The sequence below is a fragment of the Eschrichtius robustus genome, chromosome 6 (genome assembly GCF_028021215.1).
Source record: "Eschrichtius robustus isolate mEscRob2 chromosome 6, mEscRob2.pri, whole genome shotgun sequence".
Lineage (NCBI taxonomy): Eukaryota > Metazoa > Chordata > Mammalia > Artiodactyla > Eschrichtiidae > Eschrichtius > Eschrichtius robustus.
In genome coordinates, this window is record NC_090829.1 from 138,350,947 (window position 1) to 138,369,815 (window position 18,869).

An 18,869-nucleotide genomic window follows, 5' to 3' on the forward strand; every position below is an offset into this window, starting at 1 on the left:
GGTCCAGTGGGTAGGACTGTACACTCCCAATGCAGGGGACCCGGGTTCGATCCCTGGTCAGAGAACTAGATCCCATATGCATGCCGCAACTAAGAGATCCTGCATGCCGCAACTAAAGATTCTGTATGCTGCAACGAAGATCTGGCACAGCCGAAATAAATAAATACTAAAAAAAGAAAAAGAAAGAAAGTTCATGATCATTGTAAATTTCTTTTTTTTTTTTTTTTTTTAATTATTTTTTGGCTGCGTTGGGACTTTGTTGCTGTGCATGGGCTTTCTAGTTGCGGTGAGCGGGGGCTACTCTTCGTTGCGGTGCGCGGGCTTCTCATTGCGGTGGCTTCTCTTGTTGCGGAGCATGGGTTCTAGGCACGCGGGCTTCAGTAGTTGTGGCACGTGGGCTCAGTAGTTGTGGCTTGCGGGCTCTAGAGCGCAGGCTCAGTAGTTGTGGCGCACGGGCTTCGTTGCTCCATGGCATGTGGGATCTTCCCGGACCAGGGCTCGAACCTGTGTCCCCTGCATTGGCAGGTGGATTCTTAACCACTGCGCCATCAGGGAAGCCCTGTAAATTTGTTTTAATCCTATGGAAATACAACACAAAGAGAGCTCTGATAATCTGCACTGTTTCTTTGTATGTAATAGCAAAAAAAATTGGAAATGACCACCCTCAGTAGGGGAGTGGCAGTAGGATAAGACGTGACACAGCAGCATCCAACTGTAGTTACTAACACGAAACTACATACGCAGCATCCAGCTGTAGTTACTAACACGAAAGATGCTCACAGTAAAGTAAGGGGGCAAAAAAAGACAGGTCGAACCGTTCGTGTATAGCGGTGTTGTGTGTGTGTGTTTGTGTGTGTGCGTGTGTGTTTATGTAAAAGAAGAAAGGAGTGAAGGGGGATTGTATAGGAGTGGACAAGATCTAGAAGCCCTTTGTTGTTGGCCTAGTTTACTTCCAGTTTTTCATAATTCTAAAGGAGGCTCTAATGAGCATCTTTCTGCCTGTGGCTATTTTTGTAAGGTATGTCTCCCGTGGTGGAGCTGCTGTGTCAGTGAACGTAGAGTTAAATCTTTGGACACACAGCTTTATTTTGTGTGGACTTTATTTTGCTGCACTAATTAAATTGTCTGCACGCTGCCAGAGCCATGCCTTTCAGCTGCTGTGTTTACATCTTTATCTGGCAGGACCGTGTTCTCCACCCCAGCCTAACCACTCTTCTATTCCAGAATTTTTCTACCATTCCCAGGCGGTCTTCTTCCAGATGAACTTCAGAATCATTTGCAAAATTTTTAAAAACTCTTATGGGGGTTGGTTGGTATTAGGTGGCAGTTATTGTACATTTCAGGGAAAAGCGACATCTTCACACAGTTGGGCTCTCCTCCCACAGGGATATGTGGTGGTCTCTTCATTGATTAAAAAGCATTCACTTAGGTTCCTAAGCATTGAATTGTTCTTCTTACATAAGTCCTTCTTGTGTCTTAAATATATTAGCATTTATACATGTATTTCTGCTGTTACCAATGGGGTTATTTTCCACTATATGTTTTGACTGGTTGTTGCCATGTAGGAAACTATCAATTTATAGAATTTGGAAACCAGCCAACCTAGTGAATTTATTTCTAAGTTTTTTCAGCTAATTGTGTTGAGTTCTTTGGGTAGACAGGTGTACATATCATCAACCAGCCCTGAGTTTGTGTTTTTTCCCAGTGTTTTGTTAGCATTTTCTGGAACAAGGTTAAATAATAATGATACTATCAGTGTATCAGTAACAGTAACGTTAGCTGCTGTAACAAAGAAGTCCAAAAATTCAGTGCCACCATAAGACTGAAGTTTCTCGCTCATGAATCAGTTCTGCTTGCTGGTCCAGGTTGGGCAGCTCTCTTCCATATGGTCATTCCAGAGACTCAAGCCAGGGACTCTGCCATCTTTAACATGTGCCTTCCAGAGTTGCTCTAGTCACTGCCGTTCTGTCCCACAGGAAGGAGGAAGAGCATGTAGGTGCATGCTTAGACCTTAATGGCACATGTTACTTCCACTCATATCTTCAAGGGAGAAAAATATCAGCTGGTCCAGCAGCCCTGGCCCAGCTGTACCCTTTAGCACAGCAGGGGACTTGATTTAGGTGGGCGGTTCCCATCCCTGCTACTACCTGGCGTGCACTAATCTTAATGGGAATGCCTCAGCCCTGCAGATCCATCGTATTGCTTGTCTCATCAAGGATCAGCTTGTTCCTTATTTACTAATCTTAATAACTTCTTATCTTTATATGACAAGAAATATATGTCATTTCACTACCTGATCAGTTTGTAAGGTATTAATTGTGTTTTTCCCAAGCAGCACAGTTCTGCCTTACATTTTACTCATGTGCTTTTGGTGATTATTATCTGGCTTAAGCCAGATTCTCCCAATGCCTGAGATATGTCTTGGAAGTAAATTTGTTGGAAGGTGTGCTGATTCAAATGTTGTGGGGTGAAGGAAGGAACACCGAGCTTGGGGGCAGAGCACCAGGGTTCATGGTCAGGCTCACCACTTCTCAGTTTGGGGCAGACGTGCTGGTTGCCACCCACTCACCCCCTCTTCCTTCTTGTCAAATGAACCCAGGTATGTTTAAGGGTCAGGTGGTAAAGTGCTACAGGGTGGTAGCCCCCATCTTCCAGCCCCAGTGGTGAATATTATTGTTTGAGGACTTAATCCTAGTTGTTCTATTTTCCTTTAGACACAGGCACATGACCTTCTCTGACCATGAGATGTGGCCAGCCGGCTTCTGGAAAGGATTTCCTCTAATACAGAGAGACAAAAAAGGAACAAACTTTTTTTTTTTTTTTTTTTTTTTACTGCTCTCTGTAGTCATGTGAGAATTTAATGCCTGATATGTGACAGATATCTGAGGTTATGGCAGGAAAAGACTGAAGATAAGTCAATTCACCGTTGGGAGCATATAAGCATGAAAAGGTTTGGGTTCTTTTAGGATGTTGTTGAGCCCTTGCATTAACCAAATGCAGAAATAGGTTCCTCTAGACTGGGGTTTCTCAGCCTCGGCACTGTTGACCTTCTCCGATGGTCAGGACAGCTGGGGCGCTGTCCTGTGTGTTGTAGGGTGTTTATCAGCATCCTGGCCTCTGTCCCCCAGATGCTAGGAGCACCCCCTCTCCCCTACTGTGACAGCCAGAAATGTCTCCAGACATTGCCAAATGTCCCTTGGGGGAAAAATTACCCCAGTTTGAGAACCACTGCTTTGGACTTTTGGTTGTGAGGTGGTAGATTTCTTCACTGAGACTTGTATAGTCAGATATTCTATCCTTTTTTTTAAAAATTTATTTATTTTTGGCTACGTTGGGTCTTTGTTGCTGCGCACAGGATTTCTCTAGTTGCGGTGAGAGGGAGCTACTCTTTGTTGTGGTGCACGGGCTTCTCATTACGGTGGCTTCTCTTGTTTCAGAGCATGGGCTCTAGGTGCACAGGCTTCAGTACTTGTGGCACACGAGCTCAGCAGTTGTGGTGCACAGGCTTAGCTGCTCTGCGGCATGTGGGATCTTCCCGGACCAGGGCTGGAACCCATGTCCCCTGCATTGGCAGGCAGATTCTTAACCCCTGCGCCACCAGGGAAGTAGATATCCTATCCTTTACATCCAAAAGCTTCGTAACTGATCTGCAACCTTGGACCATCCTTAACCCATGGGGAGCCTGTTTCCTCTACGAGCTGATGCAGGCACACTTGTTTCTTGACAATAGGGGGGTGTGTGTGTCCTTAAAAATGCAGACTGTCCTGTGCTGATCTGTGCCCTTGCCACTGGCATTCCTGTGGTTCTTGCTGGAATCACGCTTTTCTGGAGCAACTGCCGATGATTTCCTGTCTCCCCATCTGCACGGGTTTCCTCCTAAGTACAGAACCTCCTCATATTTCTGAGGAGATCGTGTTCTTCCAGCACGTGCTTTATGCCAGCCACACGTCTGCCTCTCGGTTCTGAGTGTCCTGGGCAGTTTTACAGCTGCTGGGGTTTGGAGAGGAGAGGCAGCGTTGGGCTTGAGTTGATCTGGAGAGAGTAAGCCAGGCTCTCAGGCCTTGGTCACCGTTCCTGGGCGTGTTGTTGGTGGTCCCCCGACCCAGAGCTGGTTCTTTCACTGTTGCCTGCTTCTGTGCACAGAGCTCATCTCAGGGACGGGGCAGCCGAGGGAAAGCACCGAGGAACGGGACCGCGGGTGGGATTCAGGCCAGATCTGAACGGGCGGCGCTTCATGGGAGAGGTGTGTTCTTCGCCTCCCAACCTGAGGCTGAATTACGTTCCTTGCCGCTGGGGCCACACGTGCTCTACCCCCAGTCCTGGTGCCTTCTGGTTCCCGAGGCCCTTGTGGGCTGGCGGAACCCAAGCACCCGGGGAGGACACATCCCAGGCCCTGAACAGCCATTCGGAAGCCCTTCTGCTCTGGCAGTGAGGATCAGGAGGTGCCGCTGGGACTTTTAGTCCCAACATTTAGTCTCATTTGAGCATGCCAGTTCTGTTCTCCCGGGTATGAATTTGAAAGAATATCGAGTTCTACCAGTAAAACTTTTGGGACTGAAGCCTGTTTGGAATTTTAATGAGACTCTCTACCCAAAATGTTCTTTCTTCCCTTCTGGCTCTTAACAAGTTGGTTTTTAGGCTTTTGGTTTGTTTGTTAAATATGTCATTTGTATGTGGATTAAAATAAGTTCAAAAAGCAGAAAAATAACATATTTCCAGACATTTTGTCATCTAGTATCTGAATGGTATGCTTACTTTTATTAATGTATCTGTTGTATAGATTGTGGTTATAAATCCTTAATTATTTCAGTATTCGCTGCATCGTGTGTATTTCAGGGTTTAGACTGTACCCTGAAGGGCATGTTTGCCCCACGTGTTCATTTTCCTTCCCTGTGGTTTACTGTGGAACTCAGTTGCCTTGACCTTCACCTGTCATTTTCCATCATTAGCCCCCTGCCAAATAGTGATTCCCTTTAGTGAGCCCGTGTTATCTGCTTCCCACCCATTAGTTTTCAAACGTAGAATCCTCCAAAATCAGTGCCTCGTGACTCCTTTTACTGATAAAGACACCGAGTGAAGCTCAGGCTCTTGTGCGTACAGTGTTTCCGCCCAGCCAGCGCGCCTGCAAAGCCCATGGGGCTGGGGGTGGCGCGTGGACGTGAGGGAGGGCCGAGGCCCGGCACTGCACTCGGCAAAGAATAAAGTCTGGAAGCACAGAAAGCGCTGGGAAGCATCACAGTAGCCCCTGAAGTTCCTACGTGGGAGACAGGGAAAGTAGGTGTCAGTGGTGAGAGCGAGTGACTTTTACAATCTAAATGTAATAAATTCCGAAGGGGCAGAAGAGCCATATTTGAGCACGTGTGTCGTAGCCTGCCTTCTGTGAGGTAGCGAAGCGTTTGTTGTGATGTTTCACGACGTGGTTTTCTGACCTAGTGTTAGATTCTGGAGTCGTGTTAGCCAGGAGCCTGGGATGGCCCCCGGTGCTGTGTCCCACGTGCACGCGCATTGCGTGTACATGTGGGTACATGTGTGTGATCCTGATGCCCTGGTGGGGGGGTGGAAGTGGAGTGAACACCCTGGACGCCTCTGCTCCCTTTGGAGTCTGACCTGCAGGACCAGCCTGCGAGCAGGCAGCGGCGAGTTTTCTTCGAGAGAAGCTGGGGCGTCGGCGTGGGCAGCACCTTGTGACAGGCTGGACGGCTGGTGCGGGCCCGAGCCCGACTCTGACCCAGGTCCGCCCGTCCCGAGCCTGTGCTCTGCATCCTGTTGCCCCTGCCGTTGCCTTCCTGATTTTTCTCAGGAGCTAGGCCAGCAAAGCGTTCCCTCTGCAGCAGAGCCCTCCAGATAAACTGATAAAAATGAGTTTCTGAACCTGCCAAGCCGAGGCCCAGGCCCAGGGCTCGATCGGGTGGTTCTTCCCGCAGATGGTTAGTTACTGCCCCCCTGTGCCCCTCGGCCGAGGCCTGGCCTGGGGGCTGCTGCCCTCACCTCTCAGCCACGTTTTGTAAGGTCTCCGGGCGTGTAGATGCTCAGCCTTTAGTCGTCCTCCTACACAAGCAGCAAGGTGTTTGTTCAGAAAGTGCAAGTTAATATAAGCTACAACACTAAGGTAAAACTGATGCAAAAGAAATAAGTTTTAGAAAATGAAAAGAAAAGAAATGTGTTCTAATGGGTCTCTCATGCAGGCGGTTGAGTGAGCCGGAGGCCCCAGCGCCCTGCTGGAAGCTTCAGTGCAAGCCGGGACCGTGGGACGTGGATGAGGGTTGACTAATTGGGTGCACGGCCCTGCAGGTTTGCTGTAGCGTCGAACAGAAGAAAGCAGTGCAGTGATTCTCCAGTCGGTGACCTTTTTGAGAAGGAAGCTCTTCCTTTACAAAGGAGTTGTACTGGTGTCATTCCCCCAGTTAAACCAAAGCTGGCCTCGCTGGCTACCTGTGGATCCCAGCTCCCTGAATCGGCTCTCAGGGGCCTTGATGAGGTGCCAGTCTCCCCACCTGTCTCCTTCCCTCCCTCGCCCTCCCAAGCTGCTGCGGTGGCTCGGTCACTGCCATTTCAGGGCCGGCCTGATGTTCCCCGGCGCGGCCTACTTAAATATGGGAAGTCCTGGCCAGTTTGTTATTGCTCAGTGTCTGTTCTGTTTTTATTCTGTCTGAAGGGCGGAATTGCTGTTGCGGTCCTCTGGCAAGTATTAAATGAGTGTTCAAGCTTGTGCCAACTGGCCAGTCTTACTCACTGTTCAGCTTCGTTTTTGTGGCATGAAATGAACATCCTTATAAAGATGACTGACTTCCAGAAGGAAGACATGCCAGTACTTTACCATTTGCTTGATGAGAGCCATGCTTTCAAATTGGCTCCCTTACATCCTTTATAGACAAGCATCAGGCATTCTGAGGTCAGTGCTATCACTGGGAGAGCAGGTCTGGGCTATCTCTTCTGGGAACTTTTATCTATCTATCTATCTATTTATTTATTTAATTTTTATTGGATTATAGTTGATTTACAATGTTGTGTTCGTTTCTGCTGTACAGCAAAGTGAATCAGTTATACATATACATATATCCACTCTTGTTTTATATTCTATTCCCATATAGGTCATGACAGAGTATTGAGTACAGTTCCCTGTGCTATAAGTAGGTCTTTATTAGTTATCTATTTTATATATAGTAGTGTGTATATGTTCTCTTCTGGGAACTTTTAAAGGAAACATTAAAAAATTCATTTTAAAGGCTAGAGCATTTTAAAATATAATTTAACTCCCCTCACCCATATTGTTAAATTACCCTAAAGTTTTAAAAATTGTGATAAAATACATATAACAAAATTTATCATCTTAACCATTTTTAAGTGTATTAAGTTACTTTTTGAGTCCTCGGGCTACCCTTTTGGAATTTTTAATCATGTTTTTTACATAGAACCGTTCTAAATCATGCCGAGAGTCCTGGAGAATATCAGACTGTCAGACTGTATAATGTCAGAGTAAAACAAAGTGAAACGTAGACATTGCCTTGGGTGGAGTGAAGCGAGGCACTTCCTGGTCTCTATTAGTGGAGCTCAGATGTGGTTCAAACTTTTTTTTTTTCAAACTTACATTTTGTATTTTATTACTTTGTTCTAAGGTCAGTCTGCTAAGCCTATGAATACAATGAGGTTAAAAATATTGTAATTATGTCTTAATTATATCTTAAGGAATACTTTTAAAATAGTATAGTGCCTGGGTGAAATAAATAAGGAAGTTTAATTTCCTGTCTAATCATATTTTTCCTTTCTGGTTAGCACGTAAAAAAGTAATTTTGAAAACATGGCTATGTTTTCCTTCCCAATTCATCTGTTTCCCTGAGATATTTATTCTACAGTTGTAGAAGAACCTTTTGCTCTCTTTTTTTAAGTATACATCCTTTTCATTCAGAGTTAAAACAACAACAAAATATATATATATACGTGTATATATATATATATATATATATACACGTATATATATGTATATATACGTATATATATATAATATTAAGCTTACTGGCCAGTCACTTTGGGTTTCTGTTTTCCTGAAAAACACAACCCAAACCATGAAGCTTCCCTGGAAATATTCCCTGAGCTTTTCTCGCTGGAGAAGGCTCTTGCCAAAGCGAAATGCCCAGATGGAGGCTGGAGAGAGGAAGGCAGAGTCAGGGTGGCCTTCCCTGACCTGAACCAGGTCCAGTCTTGGCAGCTCTTGAACAGCTGGGAGGGGCGTAAGGAGGGAATCAGGCATTTTCAACCCCTAAAGGGTGCGACTCAGTTCAAGGGGGCTATTTTGCCAATTAAGGGTTAAAAACTCTCACTCAGGACAGGCTGGACCAAGTCCCTGTGTCCCTTCAGGATTGTTAAAGGGAGGCCCTTTGTTCTCTGGTCGGGAAAGAGTTTTCAGTTTAGTCCAAGGTGTGGACGTCACTCGGGAGTTCATGTTCCTTGCAGCTCAAGGCCAGTCCGGCAAGAGTAGTTGGGGGAACACAGCATTCATTTTTTTCTTCTTTTTTGGTGGTAAGATATACACAACATAGATTCAACTATTTTAACTATTTTTGAGTGTACGGTTCAGTGGCATGCAGCGTGTTTCATTGTTGTGCAGCCATCACCACCATTCATCTCCAGAACTTTTGCATCTTCCCGAGCTGGAAACTCACTCCGCATTTCCCCCTCCCCCAGCCCCTGGTCACCCTGCTTTCTGTCTCTATGGATTGACTACTCTAGGGACCTCATGTAAGTGGAATCATACAGCATCTGTCTTTTTGTGTCTGGCTTATTTCACTTAGCACAGTGCTTTCAAGGTTCATCCAGGTTGTAGCACGTGTCAGAATTTCCTTCCTTTTTAAGGCTGAATAATATTCCTTTGTGCATATAGACCACATTTTGTTTATCCATTCATCCATGAATGGCACTTGGGTGGTTTCCACTATTTGCCTATTGTGAATAATGCTGCAGTGAACATGGGTGTGCAAATATCTGTTTGAGCCCCTGCTTTCCGTTCTTTTGGGTGTGTGCCCGGAAGTGGGATTGCTGGATCAAATGGTAATTTGGTAAACAAAGCAAATGTTTAACATTTTGAGGAGCACTGCGGTTGCACCGTTTGACGGTCCCACCAGCAGTGCACAGCGCTCGGTTTTGAAACGTCCTAGGACAGGGCCGCTCTGAGTAGAATGTCGTCTTTTTCAAAAGCAGTGGCAGCTGAGGGCATCAGGCTTGATCCCACCTCCCAGAGAGGACGCAGCAGAACCCCTCCAGGTTCCTACTGAGAAGTGTCTTTGGGAGCCTAAAGTGGGCTGGCCGCGCTGGCCAGGCACTTCACTCGTGCCCAGGCCTGATGGCTTGGGCGCTGGCGTTGACAGCCCACAGGTAGAGGAGCTTCTGAATCGAGGGTGTCTGCCTGAAGAAAGCCACCGGGCTGAATCAGCACACGGAGCTTTGACCGTGTAGCAGCCAGATGGGGAATGAATCATTACATCTAATGATCTCATTCTAAGTTTCCCCTAAAAACCTGGAGCTGTTTCCCCCATGGCCGTGCGTTAGTCCTCAGTGAGACAGAGGAAAAGTCTCACGTAGGTAGGATTTGAGCTGCTACTTAGTACTACTCAGGTAGAAGGTGTCTTTGAGTGGGACCCACACCCACTTCCTGTGTAAATTAAGTCACACTGGGGGAGGTGGCACCCTGTCTAGGGGAAGCCTTTGTTTCCAAAAGTGCTTCCAATCTACAACATGGAAAACCTTTTCACCCGGCAATTCTGATCTCCAGTCTTACCACATTTTTTTTTTTTTTTTAAGATTTTTTTGATGTGGACCATTTGTAAAGTATTGAATTTGTTACAGCATTCCTTCTGGTCTGTGTTTTGGTGGTGTGGTTTTTTTTTTTTTTTTTTTTTTTTTTTTGGTTTTTTGGCCACGAGGCATGTGGGATCTTAGCTCCCCAAGCAGGGATCAAACCCACACCCCTTGCACTGGAAGGCGAAGTTTTAACCACTGGACCACCAGGGACATCCCTCCGGTCTTACCACTTGCAAAACGTTTCTTTAGAGTTTTTTCATTAAATATCCTTTAAGAAATAATATTTTCTTTCCTTTTTAATCTTAAATATTAATGACTATTTACCTTTTCCTTTGTTGCCTTAAAAAGAAACTTCAGTTCTCCAACTCCACCTCTTATTATATGCAGATTTTCTCCTTGGCTTCAGTGTCTCTTGGAATTCTCATCATCTGTTGGGTCTGCAGTTGATTTCATCTCCAAATATACAACAGTTTGAGTTTTTCTTTTCTAATACAATGTATTCCTCAAACTTCCTTGTTAACACATCTAACTAGTGCCCTTGTTTGCTTTTGTGACAATAAAGGATATTATTTGTGAATGATTGGATTTCTGTCAGTTCTTTTAAAATGCAGTGCATTTTGTCTCCACATTTAAATCTGGTGCTTAACAGTCAGCTTGTCATTATAATAAGAGGAGATGCTTGTTGATTGCTTGCTTTGTGGCAGGCCCTGAGCTAATTTCCTTAAGGGTGGTATCTCATGATGCTTGAAACTTTGTTAGGCACCATTATCCCTGTGAAACCGCAGCCCAGAAAGGTTAAGGGATTTACCCAACAGATGATGGAACTGGAATTCCAGGCTCTGACCCCCAAGCTCACAAGCTTAAACCAGGCATTATAATAGCCTCAGTCTTGTTTGTTTGTTTAACCTTCGGTGTTGAAGCACATATTAAGTGCCAGGCTCTGTGGGAAGTGTGTTAACAGAATCACTATGACCCAGGCACTATTTTAGCCCCATTATTCGTGATGAGAATGGTACAGAGGGGAATCACTGTCATAGCTGCTCCAAGGAGCAGCCTTGCAAATCCTGTCCGGCCAAATCCTGACTGTAGGTTGGATGAAACCAGTTCATGATCTCTGGGTGTCTCTGCTCTACTCCTGAACCTGTGTGCTTTGATCTAACTTACCAATCTGATGGGTGAAAAGTATGGCATTTCATAGTAGTTTTTTTGTTTTGTTTTAAAATTTTAATTTTATTTATTTTTGGCTGCATTGGGTCTTCGTTGCTGTGCGCAGGCTTTCTCTAGTTGTGGCGAGCGGGGGCTACTCTTCATTGCGGTGCGCGGGCTTCTCACTGCGGTGGCTTCTCTTGTTGCAGAGCATGGGCTCTAGCCGCATGGGCTTCAGTAGTTGTGGCACGTGGGCTCAGTAGTTATGGCACACGGGCTTAGTTGCTCCACAGCATGTGGGATCTTCCTAGACCAGGGCTCGAACCCGTGTCCCCTGCATTGGCAGTTGGATTCTTAACCACTGTGCCACCAGGGAAGTCCCTCATAGTAGTTTTAATTTGCATCTTTTAAATCAGGAAGGATGAGCATCTTCTCATTTTTCTAAGTATTATCTGGTTATATCCTTTGTTCTTCTCTGCGTTTTCAAATCAGAGGCTTCCTTCATCTTCAGTGTACCTTTCCCTCAAGAGGCACTGACTCCCTGACTCAGATACGCTGTGTTGCTTGGATTAACATGGGCAGCATACAGTGAACAGTCCATTCCACATGTCCTGGTCATGCCCTCAGTTTTTGGTTATGTTTCTTTTTCTAATTAAATTAAATGGGGTAACAAATTTAAATGAGAAAGAAATAGCAACCTGCCTTGTTCATTTGAAATGAATGGTTGTGGTTCCTTGTAATTCCATTTATATGGGAAGAAGTGTATTCGTCAGAATAGGGAAGGTTATGCCATGGTAACAAACAGTCCCCAAGCTCAGTGATTTTTACAGTATTGTTGAGTTCTGCCTCAGTGGGTCAGCAGGTGGTTTCTGCTCTCTTAATTTCTCAGGGACCCAAGCTGGGAGGGGCTCCAGTTCAACCTGTGTCTCCGTGATCTTAGAGGCCAGGAAAGAAAACCCACTGGGCTTTGAGTTGGCTTCTAAAGCTTGTACCAGAAGCGACACATCATTCCACTCATCTCACTGGCCAGAGTAAGGTGCCACGCCTACATTTAAAAGGGCAGAGAAATGGGATCCTGCTGCTGTACAGCCCGAGAGAGCCAAACACTTTTGGATCCCAGATGACCACCTTAGGAGCTACAGCCCATCTTTTGCACCTCAGTTAGCAAAAGTCCTTAGACTATGCTGAGCAAAAGTGAGACTGTGACTTAAAAAGCAAGAGCTCTGCCTGACAAACATAACAGGTGAGGACAGAGCTTAGTTCTCCTCCGAGATCATGGAGAAAGCCCACAGCTGCAGTATCGATAAGCCAGTGAGTCACAGACATGGTTTCCTAAAAGCTGTGTCTTCAGGACTGGCCAGCTGATACTTGTTGAAACTGGGTGACGGGTACTTTGCTGTTCTACCTGCTTTTCTATATGTTTGAAAATGTCCGTAATAAAACACGGTCTTTCCTGTGCATTTCCCACAGTTGTTTCCTCTCTTCCTCGACACCTCAGTTCTTACCTGCTGTTACAGCATGTGTTTCCAGGTCACCTCCTCAATTTTTCTTTTTGACACGAGCACATTAAAAAAATTATTTTGTTGGCTTGCCCTTTGTTTTAAGCTATCAGACTCTTGCAAATAATAGTTTAAGGTATTTCTTAACAACCTCTAGGTATAGCTGGTCTTTTAGATGTAGGTTTATTGAATTTGAGAGTTCAATTAGACCACATGCTTCTGATGGAAAATATTATTTTGCTTCCTTTCCCTTTATCTCCTACATAACCTCATTATGCAGGATCCCATTTCTCTGCCTGTTTGGACATAGGCATGGCACCGTGACTTACTCTGGCCAGTGAGATGAATGGAATAATGTCACTTCTGGCACAGGCTTTAGAAGCCAACTCTAAAGTTGGCTGTGAAGGCCTTTGAGCAGCTTTTTAAGAAGCGTGGACTTTACCCTGTCGGCTTTCAGTAAATATTTGTGTGAGTTGTGTGGATTGTTCCACTGTAATGACGGACACTGGTGTAGAAGATTGAGTCATGAGGACCCACCCAGTGCTCTGCGTGTGGTCACTCGATGCCATGAAGACCGGCGTTGACCTACCCCCGACCGGGAGATGCCGTGTTAGCAAGAAATCCGCCGACCGTGTTTCTCAGGTGCGGCCAGTGCCCGGGGATGCTTTAGCGCAGGCCAGGCCTGTGTCCTGCCGGAGGAGGCCCAGCTCAGGGGGAGTGTCATTCCATGCCAACAGGGATCTGACTTCCTCCTGGGGAACTGAATGGTGAGGACGCAGGAGTCATGGCCTACAGGTGTGTCCCACATACTCAGGGCCACCTGGCTGTGCAGCCAGGCTGGGATAGTGATGGGGAGATCCAGGGCTTCCGTGGCGCACAGACGAGGGTTTTCCTGGGGACAGGAAGTCTGTGTTCTGCTTAGTCTCGTGTGTAGACTAGAGGCTTCCCCAAACAGAAGCACACAGCTCCATCAGCGACTGGCCTGACGGGGGCAGAGTCCCTTTGAAGGGATGCAGGGTTTCCCTTCACTGCTGGGGGCTTCCCAGCCCCGCGTCCCTGATGCTGGCTCGTGGCCCCCCCTCCCCAAGCCCTCCCGCGCAGTCCGTCTGTCCTCCTGTCCTGTCACGTCCCACCTCTTACAGCCACACCGGGGCCTGCTGGTGTCTTCCTGGCCTCGGCAGATGTCCGCTCCACAGTCAGTGTCACTGCTTTCTTCCTTATGTGCTTTTCCTCTTGTTTTCCAGGCTCTCCAGAGTAACCTGAGGTATTCCTTGCTGCCAAGACGGCTCGTTATCAGCAAGAGATTAGCTCAGTGCCTGCATCCTGCTCTGCCCAGCGGTGTGCACTTAAAAGCCCTAGAAACCTATGAAATTATCTTTAAAATTGTGGGGACCAAATGGCTGGCCAAGGATTTGTTCCTATACAGGTATGGTAGCATCCCCACCGTTTTACTTTTTTATTACCCAAGTGATCCATATTTCAGTTCACAAGATGAGAAAATGATAAACAAAAAAATACAGAGGGGTGTGTCAGTTCACCATAAAGCCATCACAGAGGTAACCAGGGCTCACCTTCTGGAGTATGTCGTCCCTGACTTTTCTCTAAGTCGGAGTGTAACGTGCATACTGCCTATCACCTGCTCTGGGCCAACAGTTCACTGTGATCGTCTCCTGAGAAGCGAGCATCTCCATCACCAGTGTAGATGGCTGGCTGGCTGGCTGCTTTTGAAAAGCCCCTTGGGCTGGCCAGCCACTTGGAGCTTCTGAGCAGGTGTCTCATTTTCCCTCCTCTCCCTTTTTCTGTCCCAAAGCTGTGGGTTGTTCCCTCTTCTGGCACACGCAGCCATGTCGGTGAGGCCCGTGCTGCTTGGCCTGTACGAGAAGTACTTTCTCCCGCTGCAGAAGCTGCTGCTGCCGAGCCTCCAGGCCTTCATCATCGGCCTGCTGCCCGGCCTGGAGGAGGGCTCGGAGATCTACGACAGGTGGGTCTCATCCAGAGCTGACGGCTGTGCCCATCCAGGGGGGGCCGCCCATGTGGTTTGTATTTTATTTCGCTGCTGTATAAGAAACAGGGACAGTGGGACTTCCCTGGTGGCGCAGTGGTCAACAATCCGCCTGCCAGTGCGGGGGACACGGGTTCGAACCCTGGTCTGGGAAGATCCCACATGCCGCGGAGCAGGTAGGCCCGTGCGCCACAACTACTGAGCCTGCGCTCTAGAGCCCACGTGCCACAACTACTGAAGCCCGCGTGCCTAGAGCCATGCTTCGCAGCAAGAGAAGCCACCGCAATGAGAAGCCCGTGCACCACAATGAAGAGTAGCCCCCGCTCACCGCAACTAGAGAAAGCCTGCGCGCAGCAAAGAAGACCCAACGCAGCCAAAAAATAAATAAATAAATAAAAATTAAAAATAAAGAAGCGGGGACAGAAGTGCAGAGACCCATGAAGCAGGGCGGGTTGATGTTTACGTTTCTGTGGTGGTCTCGGCCTGACGAAATACTGTGTGTGCCTGGGAATTACCTCACTTCCAGGTGAGGGTCAGAAGGTAAGAAAGTTTCCTGGAGTCGCAGCCAGTGGGCAGCAGAGGTGGGATTCTACTCCCCATATGTCACATTCTGAAGTCCCCCTCCCTCCTGTTATACGAGGCTGCTTCCAATTGAAAAAGCAAGGCCACGTTTCATTGATGGATAAGCTCAAAAAGGGGCGAGGCTAAGCAGCATAGCTTTTGACAAGTTTCAGAAGCACCTTGGAGAAATTTGTCAAACTCATACGCATAAAAGTTCATGCAGTGGTGTTTGTTTGTTTTGGTCATTGCTTAGGAACAGGAGAGAGGAGAGAGGCTGTATCCATTCAGATTGAGTATACAGAGTGTCCTGTTTCTCTGGAGAATCATAATGTAAGAGCTCACTTCCAGCGTATTAACTATTCTGAGTGATGCCGCAGTGATTAACTTCTGTTCATAGGACCCATTTTCAGAGCCCGCCTGCAGCCTGACTGGGAGGTTTAGAAACCTGTGTGCTTGCAAAAGTTTCCATTTGATTACACAAGAAACTGCTCGAACTTTCCCCATGCCAGAGGCCCCAGCTGCGCCCCCTGGGCCTATTTTGTGTCGGCAGTGACGGGAGCGTGCACGGGGTGTGGAGTGGAATCTCACAGTCGATCCAAAGTCCGCTCAGAGTGCTCCCCTCAAGGAAACCAAATAATCGGAATGGTTTGTTGGACGGTCGCTGGTGACCAAGGGTGCATTAAAGTCACAAGCCTCCGTGCTGGGATTGGATGCGCATTTGACCGTTTGGAGCTTTCACACAGAGCGGGTGGTGGCCATCCACTTCCCAGTGGGGAATCCACCTCGGCGGTGCACTGAGTCACTAGGATCCACTTCCCTAGGAGGCACGGTCTGTCTCGTTGCTGTTTTAAACCCAGCACCGTGCCCTGAGAGGCTGGGTAGGTGTGTGCGTAAGGGAACAGTCAAGGTCCTACGGGGTCAACAAGAGGACCTTTACCAGACTCTGTTTCTTGACTCCTAGTACCAGGCTCTCTCTAGAGTTCTGATCCATTCACGTTTTCCTAACAGATGTGTGTATATAAATGCTTCTTTCCCATCGTCTGAAGATGAACACATCAGCTCCCAAAGTGTATTGCAGTTTTTTTAATCTGTAAGAGTGAATCACACCAGGAGCATGTCGGTAGTTGGGGTGTTGTCATGTGTTCTCCTGGTTGATAAACAAATGTTCATGTGAACAGTCGCTAAAGTTGCTTAACACGGGTGTTTTCTCCCAACATTGTGATTTCTTGACGTTGAACCAAGAGCTGAGTGAAGCTGCGTGAACCGCTGAGCAGAGGCAGGTGTGACAGAGAGCCAAGCCCGGCGTCTGCAGCCCTCAGAGGTGGGAGTGACTGGCCTTCCGAGGTGGAGGCTGGTCTGGGGTTGTGTGGTCTCACAGCACAGCAGTCGGGTGACCGCACGTGTCCGTGTCAGTTTGAGAGAGTTCAGCAGCGATTCTTCCCCAACGTGCATAGGAGTCGAGTCAGACACCCCCGACCCCAGCAAATACTCTGCAGAGACAGGAAGGGGGGGTCTGGGGGCGGGGGGTCGTGATGTCCAAGACGGTGGAAAAGGCGAAGCGGTGAGTGAGTGAGTTTGGGGCTGGTGAGGACGGGTGACTCAGGGGTCTTGTGGAGGCGGGGACAGCTCCTGCTCTGTTCTTGTCAGTGAACCATAAGGGAATGGAAATTTTGGCCAGTGTTAGGACTCGTTATTCACCCTGGCTTTCTAATAACCCTTTGATGTCTGCAGATCACTCCTGGCCAGAATTCCTTTTCTAAAGTGCCCAAGAAGTAGCCACATAGCGTGCTGTGTTTTGCTGTACGGAGAAAACAGGATTAGTGGTATTGGGGGCGGGAGAATATTCCACTCCTGTTCCGAGGAGGCGGAGGGGAAGAAAGCAGGCAAAACCCGGCTCCCCAGAGATGCCCCTTTAAGTCAGTGGCTCTCAGCCCGGGGTGGTTTCTGTCCCCCAGGGGACACTTGGCAATATCTGGGGACACTTCTGGTTGTTACACCTGGGGCGGGGAGGGTGCTTCTGGCATCTAGCGGGTGGAGGCCGGGGGTGCAGCTGAACGTCCCACAGTGCCCACGCTTGCCTCCACAGCACGGGAGCGTCCAGCCCCAGGGGGCCACAGGGTGGAGGTTGAGAAACCCCGGTTTAGATAGTAGTTGAAAAAGATTTATTTTCTTTCTTTCTTTTGGCTGATTCCAGGCACCATGATGACGAGCTCTGCTGGGTCTAGAGCTTTCCCCCCCTTCTTTGACGTATATCCGACTATGGTGGTGCGGGGCGCTGTTGTCACTGCCCTGCTTGTTCAGACGGTCACACCCCGCGCTGTTCGGTCTTGTGACAGCTCGGCTTTCCACGAGGGTCCATTCGGCAAGCGACCGCAAGGCCAGAGTCGTGCAGTGCCTGGGGCTCACGGCGCACGGCCTGTGTCCCTCACCTGCCGTCAGCTGAGGAGAGGAGAGCGTGTCGGTGCCGTCAGCGTGAGCTCGCGTTTGCAGGGGGCACGAAAGCAGCAGCCAGGGTGGCTGAGGGAGGACGGGAGGAGCAGGCGTTGGGGGTTGGTGTGTGTGTTTTGTTTTGTTGATTGTTGGTTTTAAATGGAAAAGATTACAGTTCTGGACACTAAACTGTGCACACTTATTTTGGAACTTCACAACTGAGGTGCTATGAGTAATTCTTATTTATTTATTTATTTATTTATTTATTTATTTATTTATTTATTTTTGACTGTGTTGGGTCTTCGTTTCTGTGCGAGGGCTTTCTCTAGTTGCAGCAAGCGGGGGCCACTCTTCATCACGGTGCGCGGGCCTCTCAGTATCGCGGCCTCTCTTGTTGTGGAGCAGAGGCTCCAGACGCGCAGGCTCGGTAATTGTGGCTCACGGGCCTAGTTGCTCCGCGGCACGTGGGATCTTCCCAGACCAGGGCTCGAACCCGTGTCCCCTGCATTGGCAGGCAGATTCTCAACCACTGTGCCACCAGGGAAGCCCAGTAATTCTTATTTAGTAGAAAGTTAACTTAGTTTTTAACCCCAGTTATCTTGCTCTTTACTTTGCTCTCCATAGCAGAGTCCTGTCATAATTGCCATTTTCGGACCTGTAGCATCATTTCAGTTTTTAATATCCATTAATTTTTAGAATAAAATGGGAATTTTTCTATTTATATATAAAGCTGTGTTTCTTTCATAAAGAAAACTAGCCAGTGTTCTGTAAATATTGAAGAAAGGATAGCATAAGTGGCATTCCCCAGGCTCTCGGACAGTAGAACCTCTCTACTGTGGAACAGCCCAAGTGGCCAGGGTTCCGTGGAACGTACTTTGGGGATATGCTGTCCTAAGCAAAGGGGATGTGACAGCAGTGTGTGCACTGTAGTGTCTGCGTTGGGTTTTAGCTAAGCGGTGGTCTTCTGGGGTCCTGGAGAGAGGAGCACTCCGGGGGCTTCCTAAATTAATCTGTTGCTGTGGGAATCTCTTCCTAGCTCAGGACCACGCTGTCTGTCCAGAGGACACAGTGACCCATCTGCCCGACTTACTGTAACCGCAGCTGCTGAATGGTGCTTCTGCCCCAAATTAGGGCCTTTGGTTGGTTGTTTTCAGAGCTGGGCAAAGATAAGCTCTATTTGTTTGCTCAGCCTTGATAGGAGACCCATCAGTACTTTCAGCCACTAAAACCATTCTGCGTCCTTCTCCTAAAGGTTTGGGTGTTACTTGTGCTTCTTCATTTTTTTTCTCTGCATCTTTTGCTACAAATATTTCATGAGTCGAAAAGAAGGCTTAAGGAGACTAGGTTTAAGGAGAACAAAATTTATTTTTAGTATCAAAAGGTAGTAGGCATTTTTTGTATGAAATGTTTTAATATACACAGTAGTGGTTATTAAA

At 47.6% G+C, this 18,869-nt stretch overlaps 1 protein-coding gene across 3 annotated transcripts in view; it reads left to right on the forward strand.

Annotated features, from left to right (window-relative positions):
• The window catches only part of DOP1B (DOP1 leucine zipper like protein B), a 107,694-nt gene that overhangs the window by 19,414 nt on the left and 69,411 nt on the right, over positions 1-18,869 (forward strand). For all 3 annotated transcript variants that reach the window (XM_068547040.1, XM_068547041.1, XM_068547043.1), the window contains exons 3-4: positions 13,685-13,866; positions 14,251-14,421. In XM_068547040.1, coding sequence (XP_068403141.1) covers positions 13,685-13,866; positions 14,251-14,421 — 353 coding nt within the window. The remainder of the gene's footprint in view (positions 1-13,684; positions 13,867-14,250; positions 14,422-18,869) is intronic.